The 17135-nt window shown below is 42.1% G+C and overlaps 1 protein-coding gene across 1 annotated transcript in view; it reads right to left on the bottom strand.

Moving 5' to 3' along the window:
• Positions 1–1778: 1778 nt before the first annotated feature.
• The window catches only part of cpne4b (copine IVb), a 92168-nt gene continuing 76811 nt past the window's right edge, over positions 1779–17135 (bottom strand). Inside the window, exons 13-15 of the mRNA XM_060943202.1 lie at positions 15647–15780; positions 14821–15057; positions 1779–1910 (exon numbers count right to left, since the gene is read on the bottom strand). Coding sequence (XP_060799185.1) covers positions 1779–1910; positions 14821–15057; positions 15647–15780 — 503 coding nt within the window. The remainder of the gene's footprint in view (positions 1911–14820; positions 15058–15646; positions 15781–17135) is intronic.

Below are 17135 nucleotides of genomic sequence, written 5' to 3' on the forward strand. Positions count from 1 at the left end.
GTTGTCATTTTCAGCTCAAAGAATGTCACAGCTAATTTCACATCTAGAAAAGAGAGAATCAAATATACTGTATGGAGATAATATAAATATAGACATACATATTTGGCATTATTTCTTAATCTTAGCAATGGCTATAGTCCCCTGATGTCAACCCAACTGAACTCTTATTATGAGGAGATTCTGCTGGGAGAAATACAGTCCTCTCTGAATTTATTTGATGTTAGAATATAAACAACCCATTATCTATAATCCTGACCAAAAGGACTAAATGTGATTTATATGAGGGTTTATTATTTCCAGGATTTAAAGCAAAAATCGATGTTGTGATTTGTCTTTGCTTTTCATTTCAACAGTTAGAAGCTGGCATGAGAGTGGGATTTCTCTGGGAATCTGCTTTATTCACTCTGTTGCTCATATTGCCATTGTAGTGTTTAATAGGTGCATGAAAAAACCCCGCACAGATGGGGAACACATCACACCCATATCTGATGGGGTGTTCTTCCTTTCTCTCTCTCTCTCTCTCTCTCTCTCTCTCTGGCATTATGGTGTGAGTGCTTAATTAATTATACATGAATGCGGAGGTAATTGAAAGGCTGTGGAGGGTGTATGAATGTATCCACACACATATATGAAGTTCAAAAACCTTTCCTGGCTCATAAACGTTGATTATAACTCCCTGGATAAAATGTATACAATTATGCAAAATAATCTCTTTTAACAATAAATTGCACGAATGAAGCATGATATCAGAGCTAGTGAGGAAAAAAAATCTGTTGCTTCTTTTATTTCTTCTCAATTCTTTTATTGTCAACATGCAATATACAATGTAGTATCTGTAGTAAGTATACACACCCACCCAAACACACACCCTCCCCCTACCTCCACACACCATTAATATATGTATGCATACAAAACAAGGAAGAGAGGAGAAGTACTCTACTGCATTATCAGCTACTTACTCCAAATGTCTGAAGGGATTTTCAGATGAAAAACTCGTTAAGAAATTTAGCAAAAAAACCATCAACACTCCTGTAGAAAAGAACAAAACATGTCTAGAACATCTGTCTTCAGAGCTTGATATAAATATTTATTAGATAGCTTGTATTAATCTCTACATACTGTACACTAATTTTCTGTAATACCTTTAGGAAACGCATGCAATTATACATTTTAACTGGTAATATAAATGAAGTCATAATCAAATGGTTTCACTTTGTAACAGGAAATAACCATGGTGCCGACTTCCTGCTCAGGTGAAAGCAATGGTCAACATCTAATATGTGTGTGGAATATCATTTTCCCTTGGACTGTGTAGCCCTTTAATTCCTGATTATTGAAGGAACATGGTGAATACTGACTGAGCCTTGCTTTGTGGTCTGGACAGCATTTTAGATTGGGTGAAATCAATAAATAAATATAAATAATCAAGAACTAGGTGAACAAACAAATGAATGAAGAAATGAGCATGTGAAGTAATAATAATAATAATAATAATAATAATAATAAGTGGAACCTGTCACAAACTAAAATCACATCTTGTACAACTGAAAATCATAAGCACGTATTAATTATGTTCCATCTAGCTGAGGGTGTGCTTCTTGGCTCAAGTTGGATATAAATACATAAAATAATAAATAAATTATCCCAAACTGTGAAAAATAGAAACACAACAACAGTTATAAGAGTTATTACACTTCTCTTACTATATTTTGACAATAATAATAATAATAATAATAATAATAATAATAATGTGTGCCTTAAAGTGAGTTTGTTTGTGCTTAGGGACTGAAGGCTCTGGAAGACTCGTAGTCTGACAGACATTTGGGCTTGATGCCTTTGCTGTTGTAGTAATCCACTACCTGATTGGGCACCTCAGCCAGCACGCTTTTAGCCAGCGCTGCAGGAGAAGCCTGTGAAAGTGATGAGAAGAATGTAGAACTGAAATGTCACACTCGACATTGTTCTGAAGGAGGTGAAACAGGGTAGGTGTCACTCTCACTTCACTCTGTCTGCAAAACAGGTAGAATGAGACAGGATACACAGCGGGACAATGCTAAAAATAAATGTGTGAGCACTGGGAAGTATGTGCATGGACACGCGCGCACACACGCACGCGTGCACACACACATTCACACCCACCCAAAGTCTCTTGCACCAATGTGTAATTCAGCTCAACACTGAACTTCAGAGCTGAGGAATTCTGAGGTATTTATAAAGTAAGTGTGCGATACTGCACACGTTGACCTGAATCTACCAGGCTCATATTGTGCCTGTACACCATTCCATTAATAGACCATCACAATCCTGCTGGTTCGGCATTTTAACGCTCCTGGACTGTAATCCATCCTTCAAAGTCAGGAAAAGAGTCACAGAGAAGAAACCACACTCAAAAAGGCTAAAAAAACATATAAACAACTGGAAGACCTGTTAGTATGTGGTCTTTGAGTATTTAGCTTACACACTATTTGGCTGGTGGCAAATTGGTTTGGACAAACCGGGGGCGCTGAGTGCCTGTCTAACCACGTTTGTCTTCTGATAATGTCATGGTGTGGTTGTTCTGCTCTTAATGACATGCCACATTCAATTAAACATGCCACAAATTTCTGTGATATAAAGCAGCACTGTGAATGGGACAAAGAGGAACATTCAACAATGCATTTCATATGCCAACTTCGGATTGTATAAGTGGATGGTATAATTCTAATAATCTATAATTACTACAATAAGGGGAATGCATGCATGAGAATCACTTTATACATACAACCATATTCAATTTAAAAACAACATCAATTTAAAAATCAGGTTAAATATTCTGGGAAAAATCTAACCTGTGATTTACCTAGTTTAATAAAGTATTAATTCTTTTCTTCAACACAGAAATTCTCCCACAAAAAAAAAAAAGTCTGTTCCTAATTTCTTGTGGCTGTGGTTTCTATTAGGATACGTTCAAATCAATTTGGCTTTTAAAGTTGCATTAGTCAAGATTAGGTCTCTAGCATTTAAGTAGTTCAAGTTCAACAAAATTGAGTGATATTTTTACATCTTGAGCCAGCCTCCATTCTCGACCGGGTGAGATAATCCTTGCTGCAGATCTTCAATGAGGAAATATAACAGACAACACCCCCCTCACCCCCACTAGATATTTTTTTTGCCTCACCACGAGATATGTTTTTATGTTGTCTGTCTGTCTGTCCATGATTCTCATTAGCATGATATCTCAAGACCGAATGGTTGAACATTTGCAGGATTTATGTGGATTTACAACCCCGATTCCAAAAAAGTATGGATGCTGTGTAAAATACGTATAAATAAAAACAGAATGCACTGATTTGCAAATCCTTTTCAATCTGTATTCAGTTGAGTACAAGGCAAAGACAAGATATTTAATGTTCAGACTGATAAAGTTTATTGTTTTTGTAAATATAGAATAGAATGCCTTTATTGTCACTGCACAAATGTACAAGAAAATATAGTTCGTCATAGGAGAGCAAAGCTGCTGCGTACGTGTCGCCACTCTTGGGCACTTCAGCCCAAGGCCATCCTATGCTAACCTAACTGCATGTCTTTGGACTGTGGGGGAAACCGGAGCACCCAGAGGACATGGGGAGAACATGCAAACTCCACATAGAAAGGCCCCCGTTGGCCACTGGGCTCGAACCCAGAATCTTTTTGCTGTGAGGCAACAGTGAGAACCACGACACCACCGTGCCACCCACAGATATACACTCATTCTGAAGTTGATGCCTGCAACACGTTCCAAAAAAGTTGGGACAGGGGCAACAAAAGACTGGGAAAGTTGTCCATCCATCCATTATCTGTAGCTGCTTATCCTGTTCTACAGGGTCTCAGGCAAGATGGAGCCTATCCCAGCTGATTATGGGCAAGAGGCGGGGTACACCCTGGACAAGTCGCCAGGTCATCACAGGGTTGACACATAGACAACCATTCACGCTCACATTCACACCTACGGTCAATTTAGAGCCACCAGTTAGCCTAACCTGCATGTCTTTTGGACTGTGGGAGAAACCGGAGCACCCGGAGGAAACCCACATAGACACGGGGAGAACATGCAAACTCCACACAGTAAGGCCCTCATCGGCTGCTGGGCTCGAACCCAGGATCTTCTTGCTGTGAGGTGACAGTGCTAACCACTACACCACCGTGCTGCCCCTGGGAAAGGTGTGGAATGCTCAAAAACTCCAGTTTGGAACATTCTACAGGTAAACAGGTTCACTGGTAATTGAAAAGCCTCATTTGTTCACAAACAAGGATGGGACAAGGTTCACCACTTCATGAAAAACTGTGTGTGCAAATAGTCCAACAGTTTAAGAACAACTTTTCTCAACATACAATTGCAAGGAATTTAGGGATTTCACCATCAATATTATTCACCATCAATAATATCATCAAAAGATTCAGAGAATCCAGAGAAGTCTGCATGTAAGGGGCAAGGCCAAAAATCAACACTGAATGCCTGTGGCCTTCGATCCCTCAGATGGCACTGCATTAAAAGCTGATGTGATTCTATAAAGGACCTTACTACATGGGCTTGAGAAGATTTTGGAAAACCATTAATCAGTAAACACAGTTCATCTACTAAAGTCATATATCAACATTCAGAAATGGTGCCAAATTCTCTGAGCCCACGCTCATCTGAGGTGGACTAATGTAAACTGGAAAAGTGTGCTGTGGTCTGATGAGTCCACATTTTGAACTGTCTTTGGAATTCATGGACATCGTGTCCTCTGGGCTAAAGAGGAAAAGGACCATCCAGATTGTTACCAGCACAAAGTTCAAAAGCCAGCATCTGTGATGGTAGGGGTGTGTGTTAGTGCCCATGGCATGGGTAACTTACAGTGGTGCTTGAAAGTTTGTGAACCCTTTAGAATTTTCTATATTTCTGCATAATATGACCTAAAACATCATCAGGTTTTCACACAAGTCCTAAAAGTAGATAAAGAGAACCCAGTTAAACAAATGAGACAAAAATACCCGGTCATTTATTTACTGAGGAAAATAATCCAATATTATATATCTGTGAGTGGCAAAAGTACGTGAACCTCTAGGATTAGCAGTTCATTTGAAGGTGAAATTAGAGTCAGGTGTTTTCAATCAATGGGATGACAATCAGGTGTGAGTGGGCACCCTGTTTTATTTAAAGAACAGGGATCTATCAAAGTCTTATCTTCACAACACATGTTTGTGGAAGTGTATCATGGCATGAACAAAGGAGATTTCTGAGGACCTCAGAAAAAGCGTTGTTGATGCTCACCAGGCTGGAAAAGGTTACAAAACCATCTCTAAAGAGTTTGGACTCCACCAATCTACAGTCAGACAGACTGTGTACAAATGGAGGAAATTCAAGACCATTGTTACCCTCCCCAGGAGTGGTCAACCCACAAAGATCACTCCAAGAGCAAGGCGTGTAATTGTCGGTGAGGTCACAAAGGACCCCCAGGGTCTAAGCAACTGAAGGCCTCACTCACATTGGCTAATGTTAAATGTTAATGAGTCCACCATCAGGAGAACACTGAACAACAGTGGTGTGCATGGCAGGGTTGCAAGGAGAAAGCCACTGCTCTCCAAAAAGAACATAGCTGCTCGTCTGCAGTTGGCTAAAGATCATGTGGAGAAGCCAGAAGGCTATTGGAAAAATATTTTGTGGATGGATGAGACCAAAATAGAACTGTTTGGTTTAAATGAGAAGCGTTATGTTTGGAGAAGGGAAAACAGTGCTTTCCAGCATAAGAACCTTATCCCATCTGTGAAACATGGTGGTGGTAGTTTCATGGTTTGGGCCTGTTTTGCTGCATCTGGGCCAGGACGGCTTCCAATCATTGATGGAACAATGAATTCTGAATTATACCAGTGAATTCTAAAGGAAAATGTCACCACATCTGTCCATGAACTGAATCTCAAGAGAAGGTGGGTTATGCAGCAAGACAACGACCCTAAGCACACAAGTTGTTCTATCAAAGAATGGTTAAAGAAGAATAAAGTTAATGTTTTGGAATGGCCAAGTCAAAGTCCTGACCTTAATCCAATCGAAATGTTGTGGAAGGACCTGAAGTGAGCAGTTCATGTGAGGAAACCCACCAACATCCCAGAGCTGAACTTGTTCTCTACGGAAGAATGGGCTAAAATTCCCCCAAGCCGGTGTGCAGGACTGATCAACAGTTACCGGAAATGTTTAGTTGCAGTTATTGCTGCACAAGGGGGTCACACTAGATACTGAAAGCAAAGGCTCACATACTTTTGCCACTCACAGATATGTAATATTGGATCATTCTCCTCAATAAATAAATCTCATCTCATCTCATTATCTCTAGCCGCTTTATCCTTCTACAGGGTCGCAGGCAAGCTGGAGCCTATCCCAGCTGACTATGGGCGAAAGGCGGGGTACACCCTGGACAAGTCGCCAGGTCATCACAGGGCTGACACATAGACACAGACAACCATTCACACTCACATTCACACCTACGGTCAATTTAGAGTCACCAGTTAACCTAACCTGCATGTCTTTGGACTGTGGGGGAAACCGGAGCACCCGGAGGAAACCCACGCGGACACGGGGAGAACATGCAAACTCCACACAGAAAGGCCCTCGGCGGCCCCGGGGGTCGAACCCAGGACCTTCTTGCTGTGAGGCGACAGCGCTAACCACTACACCACCGTGCCGCCCTCAATAAATAAATGACCAAGTATAATATTTTTTGTCTCATTTATTTAACTGGGTTCTCTTTATCTACTTTTAGGGCTTGTGTGAAAATCTGATGATGTTTTAGGTCATATTTATGCATAAATACAGAAAATTCTAAAGGGTTCACAAACTTTCAAGCACCACTGTACACATCTGTGAAGGCTCCATTAATGCTGAAAGGTACATACAGGTTTTTGAGCAACATATGCTGCTATCCAAATGACGTCTTTTTCAGGGACGTCCCTGTTTATTCCAGTAAGACAAGGCCAAAACACATTCTGCATGTGTTACAACAATGTGGCTTTGTAGTAAAGGAGTGCAGGAGCTAAACTGGCCTGCCTGCTTCCCATTGCAAATGTGTGGTGCATTATGAAGCACAAAATACAATAATGGAGTCACTAGACTGTTGATCAACTGAAGTTGTATGTCAAGTCAGAATGGGAAAGAATTTCAGTCTCAAAACTGCAACAATGTGTCCTCAGTTCTTAAACACTTACAGCATGTTGTTAAAAGAAAAGGTGATGTAACACAGTAAACATGACCCTGTCCCAACTTTTTTGGAATGTGTTGCAGGCATCAAATTCAGAATGAGTGCAAATTTACAAAGTTTAACAGTTTGAACATTAAATATCTTGTCTTTATACTGTGTTCAATTGAATACAAGTCAAAAATGATTTTCAAATCATTACATTCTGTTTTTATTTACATTTTACATGGCAGCCCAACTTTTATGGAATCAGAGTTGTATAACTGTAACCAGCAGAGGAATTGATCCAAATAGGGTCAAGGTCACAGGAAGGTCAAATATCTGAAATATTTTTTCTTATAAATCCTTAAAAAGTATATTTTAAAACATTATTAGGTATAAAAATTAGTAACAAGAAAGACTTGACTTGCTGGTGGTAGAGGCATCCCAGCGCATGCCAATGGCACAGAGTTCTACTTTTTAAAAATGTTGCTGCTTTATCTAGCACTTATCCAGACTGAAACCAATGACAGCACATATTGATTGCCTTTGCCTTACCATTGCCTCCCCTTGTGTGGTTTTGCAGCCGAAATTTAGTTGAACTAAATTCACCTTCTTGACTGAGTTTGTGCAGTACTTTGTTGACCAAAGTAATGTAAGTATAAGAAGCGAATGTAATGTGCCAACTGAAAATATACTAGTAAACATCAGTTCCCATTTACACTCAACATAAATTATTTGTAGGAAAAACAATCGCTCTCTGATTTTCATCTGACTCTGACACCTGCAAAAATTTTATTCATCTGAATGCACAAGTTCTCTTTTATGTTTAGCTCATTAGTGGAGTTTATTTAAAAGGAGTAGCTTGTTAACCTAGCTATGTGTCTTGGTAAAGTTTGATATCTAAACTGAATTAATATTATGACATCTAGCCAGTGAGCCAATTTTTCATCTTCCATTCAATGTGTTTCAGTTTGCTAATGTTATTTAGCAGCTAGGTGGCCAGTTAACAAGCTAGCTTAGGTTTCAAAATGAGCCACATACTGGAAAAACAGCAAAGAACTCTCTCCTGAGGGTCTGTTAAAACAGTTTATGGCAGATCAGGACCTGGCTTTGCTCAGAAAGGCCCTGTTCACACCTGGTGTTAACATGCTGTGGAAGTGGGGGCATGTTGAACCGGCAGGTAATGTGTGATGAGGCTCACCTGTGTCTAACCACCGGCAACTTACTTATGTGTGTCTTTTGTATTCTTTCAGAGAGAAACTGGTGAGCCAAATGAGAGAACCAGTACAGAGTTGTGTGAAACCTGCAATTAAATGCAATGCTGGAAAGCAAAAGTGAGCGAAATAAAGCACCTTTGAGTTGAGCTGCACTGTGGTCTCAGAAATGAGGCACAAAAATAATGTCTTTTATAATAAATATAGACTCTGCTATATGCATTATAAAAATAATGTATTTAAAAATATATGTTTAAATGCGGGGCGGCACGGTGGTGTAGTGGTTAGCGCTGTCGCCTCACAGCAAGAAGGTCCTAGGTTCGAGCCCCGGGGCCGGCGAGGGCCTTTCTGTGTGGAGTTTGCATGTTCTCCCCGTGTCTGCGTGGGTTTCCTCCGGGTGCTCCGGTTTCCCCCACAGTCCAAAGACATGCAGGTTAGGTTAACTGGTGACTCTAAATTGACCGTAGGTGTGAATGTGAGTGTGAATGGTTGTCTGTGTCTATGTGTCAGCCCTGTGATGACCTGGCGACTTGTCCAGGGTGTACCCCGCCTTTCGCCCATAGTCAGCTGGGATAGGCTCCAGCTTGCCTGCGACCCTGTAGAAGGATAAAGCGGCTAGAGATAATGAGATGAGATGAGATGTTTAAATGCGGGGCGGCACAGTGGTGTAGTGGTTAGCGCTGTTGCCTCACAGCAAGAAGGTCCGGGTTCGAGCCCTGTGGCCGGCGAGGGCCTTTCTGTGTGGAGTTTGCATGTTCTCCCCATGTCCGCGTGGGTTTCCTCCGGGTGCTCCGGTTTCCCCCACAGTCCAAAGACATGCAGGTTAGGTTAACTGGTGACTCTAAATTGACCGCCAGTGTGAGTGTGAATGGTTGTCTGTGTCTATGTGTCAGCCCTGTGATGACCTGGCGACTTGTCCAGGGTGTACCCCGCCTTTCGCCCGTAGTCAGCTGGGATAGGCTCCAGCTTGCCTGCGACCCTGTAGAACAGGATAAAGCGGCTAGAGATAATGAGATGAGATGAGATGAGATGTTTAAATGCAGGCTTAAACTGACCATTGTGATGATTTACAACTGCTATGTAGCCTCATACTTTGTGTATTTATATTAACACAATTTCAAGATAGTTGATTTCTGATTTTCGTGGAGAACAATCAGCAGCCGGAAATGTGATGCTACCAAGCGGACTGACTAATCACAGTTGTTGCAGTCTGCATAGCCATAATGCGTAGTTAGATTTCTGGAGAGGTGCATGCCAGGCTACGGCATATGGTACAGCATAGGGTACGCAGTTACAGTGGGGCAAAAAAGTATTTAGTCAGCCACCAATTGTGCAAGTTCTCCCACTTAAAAAGATGAGAGAGGCCTGTAATTTTCATCATAGGTACACTTCAACTTTGAGAGACAGAATGGGGGGAAAGAATCCAGGAAATCACATTGTAGGATTTTTAATGAATTAATTGGTAAATTCCTTGGTAAAATAAGTATTTGGTCACCTACAAACAAGCGAGATTTCTGGCTCTCACAGACCTGTAACTTCTTCTTTAAGAGGCTCCTCTGTCCTCCACTCGTTATCTGTATTAATGGCACCTGTTTGAACTTGTTATCAGTATAAAAGACACCTGTCCACAACCTCAAAACAGTCACACTCCAAACTCCACTATGGCCAAGACCAAAGAGCTGTCAAAGGACACCAGAAACAAAATTGTAGACCTGCACCAGGCTGGGAAGACTGAATCTGCAATAGGTAAGCAGTTTGGTGTGAAGAAATCAACTGTGGGAGCAATTATTAGAAAATGGAAGACATACAAGACCACTGATAATCTCCCTCGATCTGGGGCTCCACGCAAGATCTCACCCCGTGGGGTCAAAATGATCACAAGAACGGTGAGCAAAAATCCCAGAACCACACGGGGGACCTAGTGAATGACCTGCAGAGAGCTGGGACCAAAGTAACAAAGGCTACCATCAGTAACACACTACGCTGCCAGGGACTCAAATCCTGCAGTGCCAGACGTGTCCCCCTGCTTAAGCCAGTACATGTCCAGGCCCATCTGAAGTTTGCTAGAGAGCATTTGGATGATCCAGAAGAGGATTGGGAGAATGTCAGATGAAACCAAAATAGAACTTTTTGGTAAAAACTCAACTTGTCGTGTTTGGAGGAGAAAGAATGCTGAGTTGCAGCCAAAGAACACCATACCTACTGTGAAGCATGGGGGTGGAAACATCATGCTTCAGGGCTGTTTTTCTGCAAAGGGACCAGGACGACTGATCCGTGTAAAGGAAAGAATGAATGGGGCCATGTATCGTGAGGTTTTGAGTGAAAACCTCCTTCCATCAGCAAGGGCATTGAAGATGAAATGTGGCTGGGTCTTTCAGCATGACAATGATCCCAAACACACTGCCCGGGCAACGAAGGAGTGGCTTCGTAAGAAGCATTTCAAGGTCCTGGAGTGGCCTAGCCAGTCTCCAGATCTCAACCCCATAGAAAATCTTTGGAGGGAGTTGAAAGTCCGTGTTGCCCAGCGACAGCCCCAAAACATCACTGCTCTAGAGGAGATCTGCATGGAGGAATGGGCCAAAATACCAGCAACAGTGTGTGAAAACCTTGTGAAGACTTACAGAAAATGTTTGACCTCTGTCATTGCCAACAAAGGGTATATAACAAAGTATTGAGATGAACTTTTATTATTGACCAAATAGTTATTTTCCACCATAATTTGCAAATAAATTATTTAAAAATCAGACAATGTGATTTTCTGGATTTTTTTTCTTATTTTGTCTCTCATAGTTGAAGTGTACCTATGATGAAAATTACAGGCCTCTCTCATCTTTTTAAGTGGGAGAACTTGCACAATTGGTGGCTGACTAAATACTTTTTTGCCCCACTGTATGCCATACCCTACAGTGCAGAAGAATAAATTGGCCTTAACACAGGATAATTTTCTACAGGGGCATATAATAGGTGTATAAAACTATCGCACAGCATCATGTTCATTGGCTCGGGCACGTCCTGCGCTACACAGACGACCACCCCGCAAGAGCTATTTACGAGTTTGATCCGCCAGTTATGAGATGGAGATGTCCTTGCGGCCAACCATGCACCCATTGGAACGATGTTGTTTGCCAAGACCTCCAGCAGATCAATTTGAGGCTGGAGGATGTCCCGGCACTCAGCCAAGACTGTGACAGATGGCAAAGTTCAGTGGCACTGGTGGGCTCAACACCATGCTGGCATGAGGTTTAGGAGGAGGAGGGAGGTGTATAATAAGGGTGTGCAGCTACGGGAATTTGCACCAGGAGATGAAGTGCTTGTTTTACTACCCACACCAAGCTCTAAATTACTTGTGAGGTGGCAAGGACACTTTGAGGTCACATAGTGAGTCAGGGAAGTCGTCTATGAGGTCAGGTAAACAGATAGAGGCAAGACACTTCAAATACACCACATCAATCTCCTGAAACCATGAAGATAGGACATTCTTGTGGCTCTCGCAATGGTGGTTCCCAAGAGGGAGGAGCTGGGACCAGAAGTAAGTCCAGAAAGAGCAGCCCAATTCACCCCAGTCCCCTGTGGTTACTACCTTTACATTACATTATATTACATGGCATTTACCAGATGTTCTTATCGAGGGTGACGTACAACAAGTATTTCTCACCATCCCAGAAAGCACAGGTTGCCAGGTTGCAGGAGAAACTTTCCCATGTGTTTTCATTTCTATCCAGTCACACTAACTTCACAGAGCACCACACTGAGATGCCTCCAGGTGCAGTTGTATGCAGCCACCCATACAGCTTACCTGAACACAAGAAAAATGTGGTTCATGATAAACTCAAGACTATGCTCAAAATGAGGGTAACTGAGGAGTCCCCCGTGACTGGAGTATTCCTTGTTCTTGGTGCCCAAGACTGATAGGTTGGTCCACTTTTGTGTGAACTTTAGAAAAGTCAATACAGTGTCTAACTTTGACACATATCTGCTGCCTTGCATTGAAGAGCTGCTCGATCAGTTAGGCATGGCTTGCTTTTATTTGACACTGGATTTAACCAAGGGTATTGGCAAATTCCCATGATTACAATATCACAAGAAAAAAATAGCCTTTTCCAATCCATTTGGTTTACACCAAATTGTCACCCTTCTATTTGGGATGTTTGGAACCCCAGCAAAGTTTCAACTCATGGACAGAATCCTCCCGCACACAATGCATATACTGCTTCCTATTTGGATGATATTATCATTTACAATAATGATTGGCAGCAGTATTTACAACATCTGAGGGCTGTCCTGAGATCCTTGAAATGTGCAGGACTCACAGAAAACCCAAAGAAGTGTGCAATTGGGTGGATGGAACTATGATATCTGGGCTTTCACTTGGGTCATGAGCAGGTGTGTCTCCAAATTGATAAGACAGCAGTGATTATGGCCTACTTGAGACCCAAGACCAAAAAGGACCTGAGGCTATTCCTGGAACTGGCTAGCTATTATAGACAGTTTGTACCTAATTTTTTGAACATCACCAGCCTGCCGACTGACCTCACTATGAAGGGAATGCAAGATCCAGTCCAGTGGACGGAGCTGTGTGAACAGGCTTATGCTCAGGTAAAAGCGGTTTTGTGTGGTGGCCTGCTGTTGCATTCACCTGACTTTTGCAAACTGACATGTCAGACAGAGGGCTGGGGGTAGAGGGAGAGGAGTATTCCATGCTGTACATCAGCTGTAAGCTTTTGGTGAGGGAGTCAAAGTACAGTACCATCTAGAAGGGGTGTCTTGCCATCAAGTTGGTGGTCCTCGCCTGCTGATACTACCTGCTGAGATACCCTTTCACCCTCTGTTCTGATCATTCCTCTCTCTGATGGCCCCACTGCATGAAGGATGCCAGTGCCCAGACCACTTGTTGGTATTTGGCACTTCAGCCATTCAAGTTCAAGTTGGTCCACAGGCTGGGGGTGCAGATGGTGGTGGTGGATTACCTCTCCTGGGGTGGGGGGGAAATCAGCTGCAGGCCGGAGTCAGGTGGTACGGGTATGTGGCAGTGGGGGTATGGTCTAGTATAAGCTGTGGACAGAGAGGAGGAAGGTTGAACCAGTAGGTAACGTGTGATGAGGCTCACCTGTGTCTAATCACCGGCAATTTACTTATGTGTATCTTTTGTGTTCTTTCAGAGAGAAGCTGGTAAACAGAGAGCGAGAGAGAGAGAGAGAGAGAGAGAGAGAGAGAATACAGAACTGTGTGTGTGTCTCAGTGTGAGTCCTGCAATTAAACGCCACATTGAAAAGTGAAAGTGGGAGAATTAGATGCTTTGAGTTGTCATAAACCTGTCTCCAGTTTCCTCATTTCCCCGACCCATTAAGGTGTCACACAAGTGTCCTAGATAATCAGGTCACAAGTGCTCAGCTCTGGGATCCAATTATTCAGATGATGTTTGGAGGTGGTCTGGGCTGCAAATAGTCAGATTCTTTTAGCAGTGTGTATGCGTACATGTCCTAGGCCACACTGAAGGACCACCTACTCAACTGACATCCTCTGCATAAGCAGACGTACATACACATTCACTAATGTCCTGCCCTGATCACCTAGGATGCATGTTAATGCCAGCTGGGAACAAGGTCAAAATCATCAACACTGTAAATCATGATTTACCTGTTGTCTTCTCCTCGGTGCTGGAGTATGTGGCAATCATGTTTTTTTTTTTAACAAAGTTGACATGTGCAGTTCTCTTTCATAGATAAAACAACAATTTCACAAGTTGTTGACAATAATGATGGCATGGCTGTAGGCTAGTTTATACCAGGGTGGCTATGCTTACTTTCAGAAACTTAGCTAGATAAGAGGCATCAGAAGGTTGCAGTACATTTCTACCCTCAGGAGCTGTTGACTTATCTCATTTGGTGATTTATGAGCATTACATTTTACTTATCCTGAGTGACTTATGATACATTTGGTTCAGTGGTCTTCAAACCAGAGTAGGCATCAAAGTCCCATGTCCCCATGTGTGGGTTGTCTGATGGTGGCTTTAGCCTGACCTCTGCTTTTGCCCACGCAGCCTTTCAAAGTTAAAACGCTATAAACATGTAAGATTTGGCTCATATTGACTTGCTGTTGCAAGAATGATCAAGAGCGCCTTTGCTGTCCTTTTTATTCTTTGTAGTGATTTATTCAGCTGACTGCCACTACCAGTCTTTGCTTGTTAGCTGCACAGCCACATAATAGACTTCTGCAGAGGCCATGGCTTAAACAATTATTTTTAATCACATTGTTTATATTTTCCAGGTTATTTGTAAAAGACTACTTTAGCATTAAGACTGTCCTGCTCTGTCTTTAGTTTTCCTTTATTGATGTGCTCACCATTGGCAAAATCCATTCAAATGCGGTTATTCAATAAATGTGCTCTAACCTTTTTCATTGTGCCAGGAAAAGTAATTTAGTTTGCCTATACTCACATGTTTGAAGTTACGGAAGGGCACAAACTGGACAATGTCTCGGAGGACGGGTTCTCCTTTGGGAGAGCGCAGAATGCCATCATCGCCATCCAGCATTTGCATGTCACTGAAGTCAGCATTGCCTATTCCCACGATGATAACGGACATGGGGAGGTGGGAGGCATGTACAATGGCCTCCCGTGTGTCAGCCATGTCTGTTATAACACCATCTGTCAGGATCAGCAGAATGAAATACTCCTAGTGAGAGAGAAAGAGGGAGTGGGTCAACACACAAGTAAATTAACACTTACCACAGTCAGTCAATTTTATGTTCTCTCACTTTTTTTTATTCCCAACTTGATTTTATTCAGTCAGTTTACTCTGGGCACAATGTTAATAAGCAAAAATGCACTGGCATAACAATTAAGCAGACAATGGAGGGCCAAGAAAACTCTCAAATTGATGAAGTAAACACTGGTGGGTGCAGAAGAATGAAGTTAGGTACACAGAAATAAAACACGCAAGAATGAGAAATTCCTTGATTACATTTCAGGCAGAGCAACACCAATGTATATATGTTACAATGTCTAGTGATGTCTATCAGTAATTCACTAATTGGAAAGAATCGAACTAACCATAATACTGATCATGGCAATATCATTGTGATTTAGATTAATTTGTCTCATTAAATCCTCTGAGCTGGGAAGTCTATAAAAAGGTTAATATTCATATATGATTTACATACATACAATAATACTGAATTATTATTGACTTCCTCATGGTTATTATTTCTTTTCAACATCAATTATCTATAGATAAGGTAAGATAAGAACAGAAAACTACACACCATGGCCTCCTTGGTGTGCATCTCCTCAGAAGCAGAGTTGGCTACTTTCTGGATGATTGGTGCGATGTTAGTGGGGCCATAGAGCTGGATCTTGGGCAGACAGTTCTGATAAGCTTCTACAACACCTTGAATACCTAAGAAAAAGAAGATGCCAGTTACATACAGCATGTAACTGTGGTTCTATGAACCCCAGATAACTGCCAGAAGTGAATCGCCTGGATACCTTTACGAGACCTTTCACAAATGAGTAGATGTATTATGTATTGTTTGCAATGTTTCACTGTAATTCATACCGCCAGCTTTCCCTGGAATTTTCTTTGCCGAGTTCTCACCGGCCAATATTGGTCCTAAATGCCAAGATCCATGGCTGTTATGCAGGGATCATAGGACCACAGTTACATATATAACTAAGGTAACTTTTAACTAGGGTGACATTAATCTTGTCAAATGTGGATAAAGTGCACAATAACACCAAGTAATAGCACTGTAGACTTCGTGGATCGGCATGACGCTATGCAATGGCCATAAAGAGGAGATATGACTTGTTGAGTGTCATGTCATGTTAGGGACTGGGCATCCAGACTTCCTCTAAGCCATGGTGATGACTCTGACTCTTTTTTCTGAAGTGATCCCTAGCAAACAAGCAGTTTTTAGAGACACCCATTTCAGTTTGTCATCGAGCATACTGTTGCAGGGAGGGGCCTTAAAGAAGTTACAAAAAAGAAATCTTGAAGAATCCTGGTGGATGGAGGTGTCTCAGTCTTTTAAGAAAGGTTGTAATACATGTATGAGCACCAAGAGAGATGCCATCCATGGTGCTGTGCCATGCTTCAAAGGAATACCACAGCATCTTATTTTAATCCTGTGCAAGAGGCAGGACTAAGTGACTGATCTGGTACATTTCAAGCTGCAGTGTTCATCTACTCTCAGTGTGCTGCGTGCTAACATTGGCTTACTTCTGACACATGCCCATTGCTATGCTGGTGTTGAGATTCTGAACCCTGACACAGAGGGCAGGCGCATAAACTAGTTTGGTAGAGAGTAGGGATGTTAACCAATGACCGTTTGACCGGTGGTTGACCGAATCAACGTCAACCGGTTAATTTTTTTTGGGTTGTCGATTAAAAAAATAAATAAATCGTTTTGAAGCTGCCGATTTTGGAGTGGAGGACTTGGAATTCTGTGTTGTAAACGCTTGGGGCGTGCCATGCGGTGTAAGGATGACAGCTGACGAATCAGAAACACCCATTCAGTCATGTCCCGCCCTCCTGCCCCAGTTAAAGACAGCTGACAAATCAGAAACACCCATTCAGTCATGTCCCGCCCTCCCGCCCCAGTTGAACACAGCTGCCACTCGGTGAAAGAAAAAAAGTGTAGACACAGGCTTTTTAGCTTACAAATTACTATTCTGTTTTTTTTAAATTATTATTAGAAGGCACATTGAGTTTAGTCCTGCCTTGGCCAGTGCATTCTGAAAGGATGTTTCGGT

Source organism: Neoarius graeffei, chromosome 16 (genome assembly GCF_027579695.1).
Source record: "Neoarius graeffei isolate fNeoGra1 chromosome 16, fNeoGra1.pri, whole genome shotgun sequence".
Lineage (NCBI taxonomy): Eukaryota > Metazoa > Chordata > Actinopteri > Siluriformes > Ariidae > Neoarius > Neoarius graeffei.